At 52.5% G+C, this 15069-nt stretch overlaps 4 protein-coding genes across 4 annotated transcripts; 1 reads left to right on the plus strand and 3 right to left on the minus strand.

Moving 5' to 3' along the window:
- Nucleotides 1-130: 130 nt before the first annotated feature.
- Nucleotides 131-2850, minus strand: JCM6883_002537 (uncharacterized protein; the record flags this gene model as incomplete). The annotated part of the gene is made up of 2 exons (XM_076632373.1): nt 131-1512; nt 1581-2850. 2 exons carry the CDS (start codon nt 2848-2850, stop codon nt 131-133), a joined length of 2652 nt encoding a protein of 883 aa, XP_076487713.1.
- A 1694-nt stretch (nt 2851-4544) lies between these two features.
- On the minus strand, nt 4545-7675 carry JCM6883_002538 (DNA-binding domain-containing protein; the record flags this gene model as incomplete). Its single annotated transcript, XM_076632374.1, has 2 exons — nt 4545-7130; nt 7268-7675. 2 exons carry the CDS (start codon nt 7673-7675, stop codon nt 4545-4547), a joined length of 2994 nt encoding a protein of 997 aa, XP_076487714.1.
- A 2004-nt stretch (nt 7676-9679) lies between these two features.
- JCM6883_002539 (HVSL domain-containing protein) lies at nt 9680-10770 on the plus strand (the record flags this gene model as incomplete). Its single annotated transcript, XM_076632375.1, has 6 exons — nt 9680-9738; nt 9803-9840; nt 9903-9995; nt 10058-10289; nt 10352-10445; nt 10507-10770. 6 exons carry the CDS (start codon nt 9680-9682, stop codon nt 10768-10770), a joined length of 780 nt encoding a protein of 259 aa, XP_076487715.1.
- An 83-nt stretch (nt 10771-10853) lies between these two features.
- On the minus strand, nt 10854-14857 carry DUG2 (glutamine amidotransferase subunit DUG2; the record flags this gene model as incomplete). The annotated part of the gene is made up of 16 exons (XM_076632376.1): nt 10854-10916; nt 10978-11223; nt 11285-11477; nt 11539-11607; nt 11672-11871; nt 11929-12004; nt 12064-12098; nt 12167-12304; nt 12362-12583; nt 12646-12779; nt 12843-13152; nt 13211-13356; nt 13424-14015; nt 14102-14118; nt 14183-14291; nt 14408-14857. The coding sequence occupies 16 exons, from the start codon at nt 14855-14857 to the stop codon at nt 10854-10856; spliced, it is 3000 nt and encodes a 999-aa protein (XP_076487716.1).
- Between the last annotated feature and the right edge of the window lie 212 nt (nt 14858-15069).

Here is a 15069-nt window from a genome sequence, read left to right on the forward strand (position 1 = left end):
GAACTTTTGTAACCTGAAAAATTGTGTTTGTGGAAGAATAATGAAATTGTTGACAACATGACTATACGTACGAGAATGCATCTGGAAAGACTACATACGAGGTAACTGCAAGAAATAACGATAGGAGGTTTCATTCGCCATTATCCGAAAAATAAAAGAGTCGTTTCCTTTCCTTCTTCGGCAGAACTTGAGATCCTTCTCCTTGACTCGAACCGACCCGTTCTCCGTTCGCTTCCCCGTTTCCGAGGTCCCCATCTCCGAGTCCCTTCTCTGTTCGTTCCTTCCTCGCTCGAAAATCGGACACATCCAACGCTTGATACGTTGGGACATGGAGGTTCGTCCAAGACCACGTACGAGAAGCGACGGCTCCCAGCCCGGCATTCGTCGATCCAGTAGTAGTCGAAGGTACGGCGGGAGCGAGGGAAGAAGACGAGTGATGAGGACCGGCGATCGAGGTCAGATTCGTTGTAGAAGGGGTCATCGTCAATCCGCCCTGTTTGATTCGGTTCGAAGTTCCTCCTCCTCCTCCTCCAGATGAGTTTGAGGTTGAAGGACGATCAGGTCGCGATGAAGATCCGGAACGAGCTCTATGCATCATCGCGCTACTTGTTCCTTTTCCTCCTCCTGCGCTCGAACCAATCGACGAAGAAACGATTCCTTGCCAATGATCGGAACTCGCTGCAGTCGACCTCCGGGAAGATGATGAAGTTCGAACTGAAGAGTGCGAGGGACCGAACGAGGAGGTCGCAGAAGAAGGGGAAGAGTGAGGGTGGGAATGAGAAGAAGAGGGTCGTCGAGGTCTTTGATCGTGTTGTCTCGAGGAAGATGAGAACTGATGACGCTGTTGGTAGGTAGAGGGAGCTGGAATAAAAGTCGATGCGGTGGAAGAACTCGATGGAGGAAGTGAAGAACCCGAAGGAAGGGAAATTTCTCCAACCGCGTTCAGACCGCTCAACCCTGCTGTAGAATCGGTTCGTTTGAGTCCACTCCATCCTGCGAGAGGTCCAGCTCGGTTGTCGTATGATTTCGATAGACTCGAGCCTAAGAGAGCGAGAGAGGCTGAAGAGGAAGTCCGGCGAGGTGCGAGGGAAGATTCGAGAGCGAGTGGAACGGGTCGAAGGAGAGAAGTAGTTGTTGTCGGAGACCCGAAGGACAGACCTTTGCTCCTCGGTGCAGGCAGAGATCCTACGAACGGTTGAGGAGGATCCGAACCGGCGATGAGCGGAGATGTCGTCGGAGGCGGTCGGGAACGAGCTCGAGAAGGAGGAAGGGAAGGATGGTGAGACTTTCGCGAGCGAGATCGAGATCGGGATTCGGAACTTGCTACAGAGTCGGAAGCGATTCGAGCTGTTTGAGGTCGGTCGCCGGCGGGAGATGATGAAAAAGAACCGGGTTCGCTGTAACGACCGTGAGTCGGAAGAGGGGGACGAGATCGGCTTGAAGAGGCTGGAGGTGGACCGTTCAAAATTGGAGTCATACTCCTTAGTGAGGAAAGAGCGGAAGGTGGTCGGTCTGTGCGACAAAAACGGACAAAAGTTCAAGCGAGGTCTGAAAGGAGACGGTTTTCGAAAGATGCTCACGAGCTTGCGCTGATCTTCCTTCGCGATCTGACGCTTCACTATCACTTCTTCCCATCATAGCGATCCCATCGACGCTCCTCACTCGATTGAAAAGCCCAGCTGAGAACCCTCCATTCCCGATACTCAAACTTCTCGCGTTCCGAGTTTCGCTGACGCCGGAATCTGCACTATCAGTCGAGTGCACTCTTTCCATGAGCGAAGGTCGATAAGAATAAGCTCCAGACGAGTGAGCACCACGAGATTGTCGTCGGGAGGAGAAATTGAGCAGAGGAGGTGGTCCCTGATAAGATTGTTGCGAAGGGAGAGAGTTCAAGGAAGAATTCGAGGGGTGCGAAGTCATGGCGTTCGACGGTGAAGTGCGAGCGAGAGTCGAAGAACCGGAGGAGACGGAAGGGAATGGGAAACCGGAAGAATCTAAATAAGGTGCAGGATTCGAACTCGGTGCGGCAGATAGTATAGGAGAGAGTCCGCGTTCCCCAACGGAGGAAAAGGCGTAAGAAGTCGAACCCGTTGAGGACACTCCAGAAGATCTCCGCCGAATCATCTGTGCGTAAGGCGATTCCGATTCGAAATCGCCTGAATTTGGCGAAGGGAGCGGAAATGAAGCGGGAACTGGCGAATCTGAACCTCCTCCTAGGTGAGCGACGGCAAGTTGATTCCTCGCTTCGTCGATCTGCTTGCATTCCTCGCTGCAGTAGAGCGTCGAAGCGATTTCGGCAGGTCGAACTTGGCTTGTCGCCTCCTGCTTCGCTGCAGTGTCCTTCGTTTTACCCTTTTCCCGTTCCGCTGCTGAGCCGGCTCCTGCCACTGGTGCTTTCTTGCCTCCATTCGCAGTCGTTGTTGTTGTCGTCGTCTTCATGGGAGCGAGGGCGTGCAAATTAGCATGTGAAGAATTCCTTCGATGAACGCCTCCTCCTCCCGCCGCATGGTGACCTTTCCCTACCGATCTATTCCTCTTGAGGCCTCCGCTCGACGAAGCGTTTGATTTCGTTCCTCCATTCGAAGTTGAGGAATGACCCGAACCGGTTCTTTTCAATTTCGGTGCCGTATTGCTGGGAGGGGGATGATGATTCGATTTCGAGGAAGAAGGAGTTGGATTCGGCGCCGTCGGTACATGGTTGACTGAAGTCGCGAGTCGGTTGGGGGGAGGGGAAGGTGCGGAGGACTGTCGAGTGAAATCGGCGGGGGGAGAAGTCGGGTCGATCTGTCGGTCGCATACGATACAGTACAGTTCGAGATCAAAGTCGTATCCCCCTTGGTCGTCCGCCATTTGACTGTGCCCGTCCTCTGTTGAAGGAAAGTCGACGAGGCGGAAGTCAATTGACCTGAGTTGAACAAAAGAGAGTGCTTATCAGCTGAGCGTTCCCGTGTAGTTCCAGCCCGAGCGCGGGAGAGATAGCTTACACGCTTCCAGATTATTGTAAGCGAAGATGATGTGAGAGATGAAGCTGAAGAGGGTTGAAATTTATCCGACTCGAAAGATCCTTTCGCGCCTCGGCCAAAAATCTCTCGCACGAATTCTCTTGCTTTCAGCTCAACTTTTTTTCGCTGAACTCTCCTTGAGGTGGTAGTACGAGCTCGGGAGGCCCCAAGGCATTCCCCCCTCTTGTAACTCGACATTCTGTCGCGCTCCGTGCCTCCCAAATTCGCGGTTTGAAACCTTCGAGGTGAGATGCAGTCGTCTCATACTCCGATTCGTTCCGTTCTCCCAGCTGAGCGACGAGTTAAATTACATTCCTCCTGTATCCAGTCTAATCGAGAAGATCGAAAGCAACAAGTGCAGGAGAAAAGATAATTGAGTTTTGTCTCTCTTCGCAAGGTCGAATTCCGGTTCTTCTCTCAGACCACGATACGACGCGATAACGTTCTACCGATTTCGTTAAGCGGCTTGGGGACCGATACACCGCTTGACGTCTCGGTTGCGTTCAAGAGCTTTGAAGTTGTGCCTTCCGTTTCGTGGATCTTCAAGCGCCGTACAGTTTCCGGAGCGGAGCTTAGGATCAAGCGAGTAGCGACGACTTCGCAACACGTCGTGAGTACATCATAGTGACTCCTTCGGCTTGCTTCCTGAGTCTGTGTGCTTGTGTCGTTGGACGAAAACAGCGCAAAGCGGTCATGCGAGATTTTGGTGTCATCGTGCAAAGCTCAATCTGTCGCAAGTCCTTTCGCCTTGATTCTCATGGTTCCGACCACAGACAGGTTGAAGCGCGTGCCGAAGAGGCGAGGAACTGCAGCCCCGGGGGGACGGCTGCTGGCGTGCAGTTACGAATGCTGGCTTTCAGAAAAGGAGGAGTTTTCAGCGAGGTCAAAATCCACTCTCAACGTTAAGAGGGCGAGTTCGCTGCCTGTTCACTGCGATCAGTCACGAGACATAGAGTGTCGTATCTAGCGAGACTCGAGGCTGAAGAGCAAAGCGTGTCAAGACAGAGTGATCCAAACGAGGAAAGAAATTCGAGCTCGTCAACGATGTAGGAGGTCGAGATCGTTGCAAAGTAGCCGTGATGTAGACACAGTCAAGAGGTGCACGACGAGACAGCTAGTCAGGCGTAGAAGGCACCGAATCTGAGAAGAGACGCAAAACAGAGCGAGAAATGAGAGCGAACGGAGACAGGCTCGAAAGAAGACATGAACGACGTTCCAGTTGATTTCCTTGAGAGAGATATAAAAGAGAGAAAGATAGAGAGAGGACGCGAAAGCGAGATACAGCCAAGAGTGAACGAAGAGAAGAAAGGAAAGAGAAAGCTGTTATCGATACTACAAAAACTACACTAATCCGTTTGGTAAAACTGTGGGTTGTCAACTGCCGACTTTTGAAGAAGAAAGGAAGAGAAGAGAAAGAGGAAGTAGTAACAAGAGGGTCGAGAGAATGAATACTTCTGAAGTTGCGACTTTACAAAACGACGATGGAGAGAAGAGGAAGGAACGACGGGGAGAAATGCGAGATGATGATGGTGATGAAGATGGTTAGTGACCGTCGACTTCGGCGAGCGAGATCGAGTTAGTTGCCGAGCGTTGGAGTTGTTGAGAGTGACCGATCCAACCTCCTCCTCCGTAAACCGGAACGCTGTTCGCAGATTGAGTCCGAGTAAGCTTGAGACGGCTGGGAATGTTGGACAGAGTTTGGGAATTCGAAGACGATGGTGCCCTTTGGAAAGACGAGTGGAGGGTTGCAGAAGGAGCCGTCGAGAGGACGGCAGGACTAACTCCTTCAGGCATCGCAACGCGACGATCTTCCATCTTGGCGATGATGTCGCTGAACGTGACGAAATCGGCAGGACGAGCGAAACCTTCGTTGACTCCGAGGAACGAGAGGGCGACTTTGAGAGATGCGTAAGCTTCGTCGAGCGAGACGGAACCTTGAATCGGAGCTGGACCTTGCTGGACCGGAGTAGGAGGGGCGGGAGTCGAAGTCGAACTGCGACCTTGGAAAGGAGCTCCTCCAGAGATCGTTGCACGACGAGCGGGAGAAGTTGAAGTGGAAGAAGAGGTCGAGCGATCGAGAGGTTGCTGATTTGGGTATCTTTGATGCGTGGAATCGAAGGTTTGAGAAGAAGAAGATGAGAACATGGGCTGTTGTTGAAGTGGAGAAGGGGCGAAAGAGGGTATCTGAGACGGTTCGAAGTAGGATCCGTGAGCGGGAGTCGAAGGCATCGAACACGAATCTCCGGGACTGGTGCGGAACGATCCGTATGCTGAACTCGTAAGAGGAGTTCCGTTGCCGTTCGCCGAAGAGAACGCAGTGAGACCGGAGTAGATCGAGTTTGAAGAAGCAGTCGAAGCCGAACGATGGTGACTGAACGAAGGTGCTGGAGACGCAGTGTAATCGGCTGCAGGAAGGAGAGAAGATGTAGTGGACGTGCCGAGATCGAAGTTTGCGAGGGAAGATTGAGATGACGAAGTCGAGAGAGTTCCGAAATGAGGTTGGAAGGTTGCGAGCTCGTAAGGAGGGACGAAAGACGACTGCTCGAGTTCGGTCGAGTACGAGTACTGAGGATGATGGTCTTGGTACGTCGCTCGACCGAGTCCAGTAGCGGGAGAGTGATCGTCGAGAACGAGGGAAGAGGGAGCGCTAGGACCGAAGCGAGAAGGAGTCGTTACGTCGCGAGGCGAGTCGGTTCCGGATCCAGAGAGCATAAGTGGTTGAACAGATCCTCCAGTCGCGACTCGAGAATGAATCGTCGAATGGGTCGGAGTCGATTCGGATTCCATCGAGATGTCGCCGAAAGTACCTCCATGAACGTCCGAGGTACTGCGGGCGACGGGAGAGTTGGCACGACTATGATCGAAGGAGAAGGACGATTGCGAACTCGCAAGACGGTGGAGACTCTTCGAAGCTTGAGTCGGTCGCTTGTGTCGAGCACTCCTCCTGATCATCGACTCAGCCTCGACCATCTGTCCATCGCGTTCACCCTCCTCCTCCTCCTCCTCGTCCTCCGCTCGTTCAACGTGATTCTTCGAAGAAGCTCCTACGACGTCGTCGAGACTGATCGATTGGCGACTGTTGTGTTTCGACATCGACGGGGCGGGGACGGAGACAGACTCGTGTCTAACGAAAGTTCCATCTCGGATCCCGGCTCGAGACTTGAAACCTTCGAGCCAACTCTGGCTCGCCTTGAACGCTTCGTACCCGTGCAACCTCGAGGCGACAACTTTGGCTTGAGATTGAAGGGCGGCGTCGGAGAGAATCGTTCCGAGGGAAATTTGCTCGTGAGCCCAGGCAAAGAGCGCCTTGTCGATAGCGGGGTAGCGACCTTTCATCGGGAATGGAGGAGAATCGGGAGAGCCTTGAGGGGTGAGAGAAGAGAGGTTCGGGGTTCGTTCTCCAGCGAGGTCTTCTTCTTCTCCTTCCTCCTCCTCGTGATCCGACGCGGGATGAGTCGAGACGGAACGAGACTTGTTGCGATGACCTCCGAGCTTCCTACGGCCGTTCGGTTCAGGTTCTTCCCACTTTTCCGAGAGCCAATGTTCCTTCTCCTTGAGCGTTTTCGAGATCGTACTCCTCTCGTAGTTAAAGACGCGACCGATATCGTCCTGCTTCATGTTCGGATGCGCTCGTGCGTAGAGGCAGATTTCTCGACGTTGAGCGTTCGTAAGTCGACGACCAGATCGATTCCCTTTCGTCGGCGAGAAATTCTTGGTTGGTGAAGCGACACCCGAGTTCTTCCTCGTATGTTTCAGGGTATTCGAGCGAGCGCTCGTCCTACTCGAGATCGATCCAGTTCGGCGAGGTGCAGTCGAAGACGAGAGGACAGATTCGGGGGGACTCGAGGCGGTTGAATCGGCGCGGGAATGAGTGACGACCGACGAAGAAGAGGTTGCGCTCGGGCTCGTGTACCTAACAGAGGCGCTTGGATCGATCGTAGCCGAGGCTTGAGAGCTGAACGAACCGGGAGACTCGCGGAAGGGAGAGGGAAGGGGGTTCGAAAAGAACGGGGAATTCGGCGACGACAATGCCGAGGGTTGGATCGAGCCGGAGTGTTGGGAAGCGAGTGACGAGGTACGAGAGCGTCCAGAGGAGGAGAAACTCGTCGAAACCGAAGTTGCGTAGGGCTGTGTACGAGACGAAAAGTTGATCGAAAGAGGGGTCGGATGAATGCAGAAAAAATGGGGGTGGGAAGTCAGCTTCGAACTCGTCATACCTCGACCGCAACACCTCCAGTATCATCGAGAACGGCGAAGATGCTTACCTGGTTGCGAGTTGAGCGAGTTTGAAGCCGTGTTTGGTGATAACTTTCCCTCGCTTCTGGAGCACTTTCCAACCCTTCCTCCCGCTTGACCGGCTGAACCTCGTACCCAACTGATTCCTCCTCGATTCCATTCATTTCCATCGAGAGATTGAAGCCTAAACCCTGCGAGGTCGAGTCGAGAGCTCCATAATCGCTGAAACCGTTTTCTGGAGAGAACTGCCCGTAACCATCGTGATACGCCTCCGGTTGGTGATCAGGGTATCCGAGGTGGTTCCATTCACTACCATGAGGAGAGTAGAGGTCGTGCGTTGCGTAGTTGGCCGAGGGTTCTTCTAGTCCAGCAGCGGATCTCAATTGGCTTGAAACTGTCCTGAGTCGTTGAGGGAAGCTGAACCCGGCGACGCTCATGCTCGAGGGACTGCCGATAGGGGTAGGGTACCGGTTGAACGGATCGAAGCGGCAATCGGAGAGGGGAGGGAGACTCTAGAGAGCTGCAAAGATTCGAAGAGCCTTGCAGGCGGTCAATTTTCCAAGTTTCCTGCCTCCTGAGCGAGAACGAGACTCACGGATAAAGGTCCCTGTACTAGGATGACAACCACCTAAGGTGTACGATGCGCAATCGGTCGAGGCAGGCGAGCAAACTGGGAGCAAATGGGGAGAACTGCTCTCTCTCTCTCTCTCTGAAATTACCGCTTCCCCTTACGCAAAATCGCTGCTCAATAGCTCTTCCAAATTTTTGAAATTTTTCGGTACCTTACTCCTAGACCTCTCATAAGGTCCTCACACAAAAAGCTCTTCACTTTGTAATTGCGTCGCAACGCCTCAAGATTGAACCTTGTTCACTTTGTCTATTCAACCAGTCGATACATTACAGTACAGTAGAGTAATGTGATCTAGAGATCAGACGCCGGACCAGAGTTTTGAGACGGAGTTTCGCAGAAGGAAGGAAATCGTCTGAGGTTTGAAATCCATGCTCAATCGCTTCGCAGCTTCACTTCTCCCTTCGACAGGCTAGCTGCTCTCGTGACGAGATCCGGATGGCGGGGACAACCATACGGGAACAGTCTGTCCGCAAATTCCGTTCGGTATGGCTTCGAGAAAAGTTCCCTTTCTTCTCTGTGCGAAATGAGGCTCGACTCCCTACCACTGACTAATAGGAGTATTGTGAGCCCCGGGACGTCTCCCTAGCGACACAAAAGAACACGGCAAGCCTCTGTGGATTCGAGAACCCATCGCCATTCAGCGCAAAAAACTCAAGTTGCGAATCGTCGAAACGTCGCCGACGAGCTCGAGATTTCGTACTTTCCCCTCGTTCGGCTGGAACCCTTACTAGCTAAGTCGTACCGTCTACGGCAAAGTACGATAGCTTCTGTGGCTGGATGCTGTATCGCTACGAGCGAATTTGCAACCAAGTTTAGCGTCGAGCACTCCAAGGATTCAGACATTCCGACGCGGACTCGCACTTTCTGGCGGCGATTCCGACTTGCAACCACTTGGATTAGTCTCGTCTGTAGTGTGAGCTATGCTGCGATGGGAAAGCCGCTGAGTTGCGTTCGTGCGGAAAACGAAAACCGGCAATGAGAAGGATTCGTCGCCCGCCTCTCTCTCTCCCCCTCTCGATTCACACCCTCGATTTCGCTCGCTCGGTGAGTGTTTTTGATTGAATCCCCTCGGCGACGGTTCACTCCGACGGAGACCGTCTGTCCCCTCCAGCCTGACTTCTTCTTCTTCGCCCAGTGTACGCTAGCTCCTTGAGCTCTGGAGAGCGAAGTTCGACGAGCTTTTGAGCTTTGGAGAATCGCTTCTTCCGGCGGGATCCGGTGAAGATCAGGTACAGTACATCATCTCACCCTCGTCGATAAGATTTCTGATTATCGATCCGCGCCAAAATCGTTAGCGAAATCTCCGCTTGAATCTTACAGTAAGACAGGGTCGTTGTGACTGCGAGCGCCGAGGGAGACTCGAGTAGAGTGGGAAAGTCACTTCCTTCAGGCGCACGGATCTCAGAGCAGAGCAAAGAGAGAGCAAGAGAGAGCCTCTCGCTGTTCGCCGCTTGATCTCCCACGTTGTTCGAAGCACCACGTTTCGTTGCAATCTGAAGTTCTCAAACGGGTTTGTCGCCGTTCGAACCGGAAAAGCGGAAGCGGACCGAAACGGATTCTCAAGGTGAACTCCTTCTGGAAGAAGTCGAAACCTCTTCGCCAAAGTCTACTTCGATCGGCATAGGACACATTTTCCGCTTACTAGTAGCACAAACAACCCAGAGGAGAGCATCTGGAGGGAGATTCGTGAGTCTCCGCCCAAACCATTCTTCATCTAAAAACGCTGATGTTGAATGATCTCACCTCTGGTAGAGTCAATGAGTGCTCGAAAGTGCTCATACAATCTATAGCTAGCTACTCTGGGGCGAGAATGAACACCAAGCCCTCGAACGCCTTCAGTTCGTCGAATGAACCTCCGAAGAAGAAACGGTGAGCCTTCTGGAACCGTCGGCTTAAGTTGAGTCGCCGTAGCTTACCTGCTGATCTCCTACAGGAAGCTCCCGAGTCTTGACGACACTTTCTCCGACCAGCGTGAGCCTGTTTGATCCCTCCTGCGTTCGATCTCTGCCAGCTGACCCTGAAGCTCCCTGCAGCTCGAGCTACCGATTCTCCAGCGTTACATGAAGGTCGTAAACGGGTACAGCCTCACGTGGCGGGTCAATGGGCAGCACACGTCTACGTAGATTGTGAGTTTTGGTTATTGTCTTCACAAGCTCCTCGTATCTGATCCGTAACATCATCTCGACAGTGGTTCTCGATCCGACCCTCAGGAGAGTCGTCGGGAACGCAATCGAGCACGTCAAGACGTCTCCTCCGAGTGAAAAGGGATACATTCATTCCTACTTTAACTCAGAGGGCGATCCAGGGGAGGAAGAAAGGAGTTCGCTACACGTGTCTTTGAGTCGACCTCTGTACCTCCAGACGAACCAAAAAGCCGACTTGCGGACGGCAGTCGCGAAAGTCGCAGCCGAATTCAAAGGGTTCGTCTCTTCTTGATTTTCCTGCCTGCAAGGGGAGACTTGCTCACTTTTGGTTTCGGCAGATTCGAAGCTCGATACAGCTCTTTCGGTATGCTAGAGAATGACGAAAAAACTCGAAGGTTTCTCGCAATCGAAATCGGTCAAGGCTATCAAGAGGTGTGTTTTCATCGTTGCTTTGCTCCGAAAGACCACTCATCGCTGACATTCGTGACCATAGCTCAAGGATATCGTCAAGAAGCTCGACGTTGAGCTCAAGTCGATGCGACTCCCTTCTTACTACGAGAGCCCTCGATTTCACACTTCAATCGCCTGGACAAGCCTCGATCAGAATGACACCTCAAACTCGCCGCCTTTCGAAGAGCAACAGCTCAAAGAACTCGATCGGATGTTTGGAAGGCGACTGAGGCAGGACGAGTTGTGGGTCGGAGAACTAATCCTCAAGATCGGGAAAGACGTTCACCGATATAGGCTCGCGGGATAAGAGTGTATACATTGCGGGTTAGATAGTTGTTGGGTATCGTATGCGAATGCGAAAAAGGTATCAGGAAAGAGAGAAAGCGAGAGTTAAGCCGGAACAGGGAGACTCGCGATTGCCGTGAGCCAGTTCGAAATGACGGTTTGACCGCGCTGGTTGCACGCCTGATGTCAGCGCCGAAACTCACGTGGAAGCGAAAGAAGAACGACTCACTTCGAGATTGAGGATTCGAATACGCTCGTCGGGTAAATGAGCGCTATCGCTACTAGTTCCAAGCGGCAGGTGGACAGAGTCGGCAGAGAACTCTCGTTCGAGGAACGGTAACGACGGGATACTACCTCCTTCGCGAATATAGAGCGGTTCGATGCCCCACTCGGTCTCGATACACTTTGCGAGGGCAGAGAAGTAAGGGCTCTTCAGATCACCGAGCCACCAATCGCTGACGTGACTGATGTCGACCTGTACGACCCAACGAGTCAGCCTCAACAGGGCACGTGTGGGTCGTTAATGGGAAGCTTACTGTGAGCTTATTCCGGGTGCGCAAGAGTGAGAAAGCTCGTTGCAGGTGGAGCTTGAGCTTTTCGACAATGTCGAGCAAAGACTGGTCGGGAACGATACGAATCGAGATCGAAGCAGTCGCCGAACCAGGAATGAGGGTCTTTTCGGCCCCTGGAACCGAAACTTTGTGAACCGAGAACGCAGGTTGTCGCCAACTGAAGAGAAATCGGGGTGAGCTGTTTCCTATGGCAGATTAGAGGCAGAAGAGGAACGTACCGAGTGACGAGAGACGTGAGGGGATCAGAAATGTGAGAGTGAGAGCTCAGACGTTCTTTCGAATGAGCACTGCGAGCAAAACTGAGTCAGTCCTCGAATTCCGACAAACGTTGACGAGAAGCCGAGAACTCACTCGGTACATCGTTCTATGACAGCTTCGTACAATTGACGTTCCGAAGCCTCGAGGGATCTCACGTCGTCGAGGAATCCAGGGATCCGAACTCGACCGTCCGCGTCGGTCAAAGTTGCGAGTAGTCGAACAAGATCGTTCAACGGTTCGCTGATGACTCCTCCGTGTATACCACTGTGTAGATCAGGCTGATCACTCTCGACCTAAGTTGCCAATCCAGTCAGCTTGTATACGACACTTTAGATTAATAGTTCGCGCACCTTGATCGTAGCGTGAATCACTCCTCGTAGGCCGAAGGTCAAGCAAGGAATCTCTTCTCCAATCCAGTAGGAATTGCTGTCAACAGAAGAGATCAGTTTGCGAGTTCCAGCAAGGAGAGAAAGAACAGGACGAACCTGACGAAAATAACGTCGATTTCGCCGATGAGCTCCTGCAAGCTTCAATGGATCGTCAGTCACCCGGAGCGTCTGAAGCGACTGATCATTCGAGCAGACTTGCCCGATTCTTCCGGATCGCATCTTGGAAACCTGCACTACCAGTTTCTTCTTCACCTTCGATGACCATCACGAGATCTACCTCCAGCGCTTGTTTCGCTCGTAGCTCCGAAGCAGCCGCAGCGACAGCAAGCATTGGTCCCTAACACGCTAAAGTGAGCTTCTTGGGTCATGTTGTAAGAGGAGGGTATTTGCTCACTTTGTTGTCTGTAACTCCTCGTCCGTAGATCCATCCATCTTTCCCTGACATCTCGAATGGCGGATACGTCCACTGTTCCGTCGAGCTCGCAGCGACGACATCGTAGTGGCCGTAGCAGAGAACTCGTTTCCGTCGAGGGGCTTCGAACCGATTCGGTTTCAGAGGGGCGTTCGCTCGAAAAGTAGCAAGAATGATGGGATTCTTGCCGGGAGCGCCCGGTAGCTAGAGCAAGAGACAGTCTAGGCGTCAATTCTTCTCTAGAGAAGCAAGAGAAGGAAACTCACGAGAGCAGTTTCAGCACCGAGGGCACGAAGAACTCGTTTGAAGTAGAGCGAGCCTTGTCGACATTCCTCTCGATGAGCATCGTCGGCAATCGTCTTGAACGAAACGAGTTTCGCCAACATGTGAAACATTTTGCCTGTCGAGTGAACGACTGAGATTAGTCGGATCCTTTCTTTCTGTTAGAGCGGGGAGAGCTGACCTTGAAACCCATGCTGCAAAGGTTCCCTCTCGACCGATGAATCCTCATCTCTGATATCCCACACTTTGAGCGATGCGTCACTTCCACCCGTCAACAGGTGCTTTCCCAGTGCGAAACTCGCTTCCGACGACAAGACGATCTTTTCGTGAGCCTGCCACTCATGAACGAGTTTGAAGCTTCGGTCCCAACGTTGAATCGTTCCGTTCGATGCGCCGGAGTACAGGTGATCACCGAGAACGGTTAGGGAGAGAATGTCAAGTGAGTGAGGTCGAAGAGTTCGGATGCAAGTCAAAGTGTCGAGATCCCAAATCTGCAGACGTTTGGAACGTCAGATTCAATATCATATAAGAGTATGAGAGGGGACTCACTTTGATGACCCCTCCTTGATGACCGGCAAAGAGAGTGTTGTCTCGACTTGCGAGCGCGAGAACCGCATCGGAGCTACTTTCGAGAGTCGCCAATTCCTTCAAAGAGTGTTGACCCATTTCCCACAATTTGACTTGTTCATCTCCAGCTGTTGCAGTACGAACGGAAAGATCAGCAGCGAGTCGGACGGGATCAGGAGAGAACGAAAGACGAACAACCTGAAACGAGAACCGTTCGCTCGTTGCTTTTCGTCGAGAGTAGGCAATAGATGTACCCGAAATGAGCGAAAGGGTGGATACACTCTTCGTCAAACTGTAGCTCCGTCATGTACTCGGCCTGAACTGGACTCGGACTCGCGATTTTCGTCGGAGTTCCACCTTCGACGCTCCTGCTCGCACTCATCTCGCCTGAAACCCTCGCTCGAACCTTATCGGCGTTACTCAGTGAGTCGAAGAACTTGTTCGGAGGTCGATAGATCGGCGGAGACGAAGAACGAGCGAAGTACGAGAGCGATGCGACGTGTTGAGGTAGAGGAGAGCCCGAAGGATGAGAAGAGAACGCTTCGCTGTGAACTTCGGGAGGGAGATCGATCCATTGAATCGAAGTGTCTTGACATCCGGCGTAGAGTCGTCCGCGACCTTTTCGAGAGTTCGAATGGTGCGAGTTTTGCTGCTCCGACGAGTGGTGAGGATGATGGCATTCTGGAATGAGCTCGAGCGGAACCCAGGTAAGAGAGAAGATATCTCCGATGTTGTCGTGAGGTGGATGAATGAGATAAAAGAGTGAAAGAGACGGAGTGTGCCAGACCTGCAAGCAGGAGAAACATCCCGAACTCGTTAGGTGCCGCTCGTTCGAGTTCGCTGACGTTGGTCACCAGATGATCCCCTACTCACGCGTATTGTGCCGTCACCTAGAGAGAGAGTTTATCGGGTCAGAGCTCTTGTCGAAGAGACTAATTTCGCAGAGCGACTCACCCGAAGAACTGATGAGCCAGTCTCGTTCCTTCACAAGTTGGAGAGATAGGACAGCTCCGTCGTGACCTGTCAGTCGTGTCTTGAGCGTCAAAGTTCCGAGATCCCAGACCTATCGACTTCAAAAGAACACTTCAGTTCAAAACCGCTCATCGCAGCGTCCAAAGTCGGCGAATCTTGTCCATCGACGGAGGTGCGGCAGGGAACAAAGGGCAATGTGGAACTGACATGAATATCACCTCCTTGACTGCCACCGTAAACTCTACCTCTCGTCTTTACCCCTCCTTGTTCCCTTTCCTGACTCTTTCCCCTCCCTCTTTCTCCATTTTCTCTCTCGTCCTCCTCGACAGCGATACACAGGATCGATTCACTATCTGTAGCGGTGAGACTATTGAGTAGAACTGGATGAGGAGTCGTCCGACCTTGAGGGGAAGGGGAAGGATTCCGAGTCGAAGCAGCCGAAGCGAGAGAGGGTAGGTGAGCGAGCGGGATCGCAGGTTGAGGTTTCGACATGCTTAACGCTGAGGGGGAGGTCGGTAGAGGGGGGCGAGTAGGAGCTCCATTCGGAGGAGATAACGTCGAGGAGGAGGAAGTTGAGGGAGATTCGATAGCGATAGGTCTCGGATGCGAGTGTCCTTCTAGATCTTCTATATGTTGCTGCGATGCGATGGACTCCATTTGGAGTAAGTGGTGAGCTGGAAAGAGAGTGAGCTGCGGATTGCGATCATTTTTCGGCCCATTTTTTGCTTCGAGCGAGTTCTTGTTCGCGATAGTCAATCCCAAGACTATCAAGAGCCACAGTACAGCGATCAGTATTTGAACCAGCCGAAATTACGGAACACACTTCGATAATCTAAAGAGTCCGTTTCAATCGTTACGACCTTTCACTC

This window comes from Sporobolomyces salmoneus (assembly GCF_050403485.1).
Source record: "Sporobolomyces salmoneus JCM6883 DNA, S_salmoneus_JCM6883_v1_ctg25, whole genome shotgun sequence".
Lineage (NCBI taxonomy): Eukaryota > Fungi > Basidiomycota > Microbotryomycetes > Sporidiobolales > Sporidiobolaceae > Sporobolomyces > Sporobolomyces salmoneus.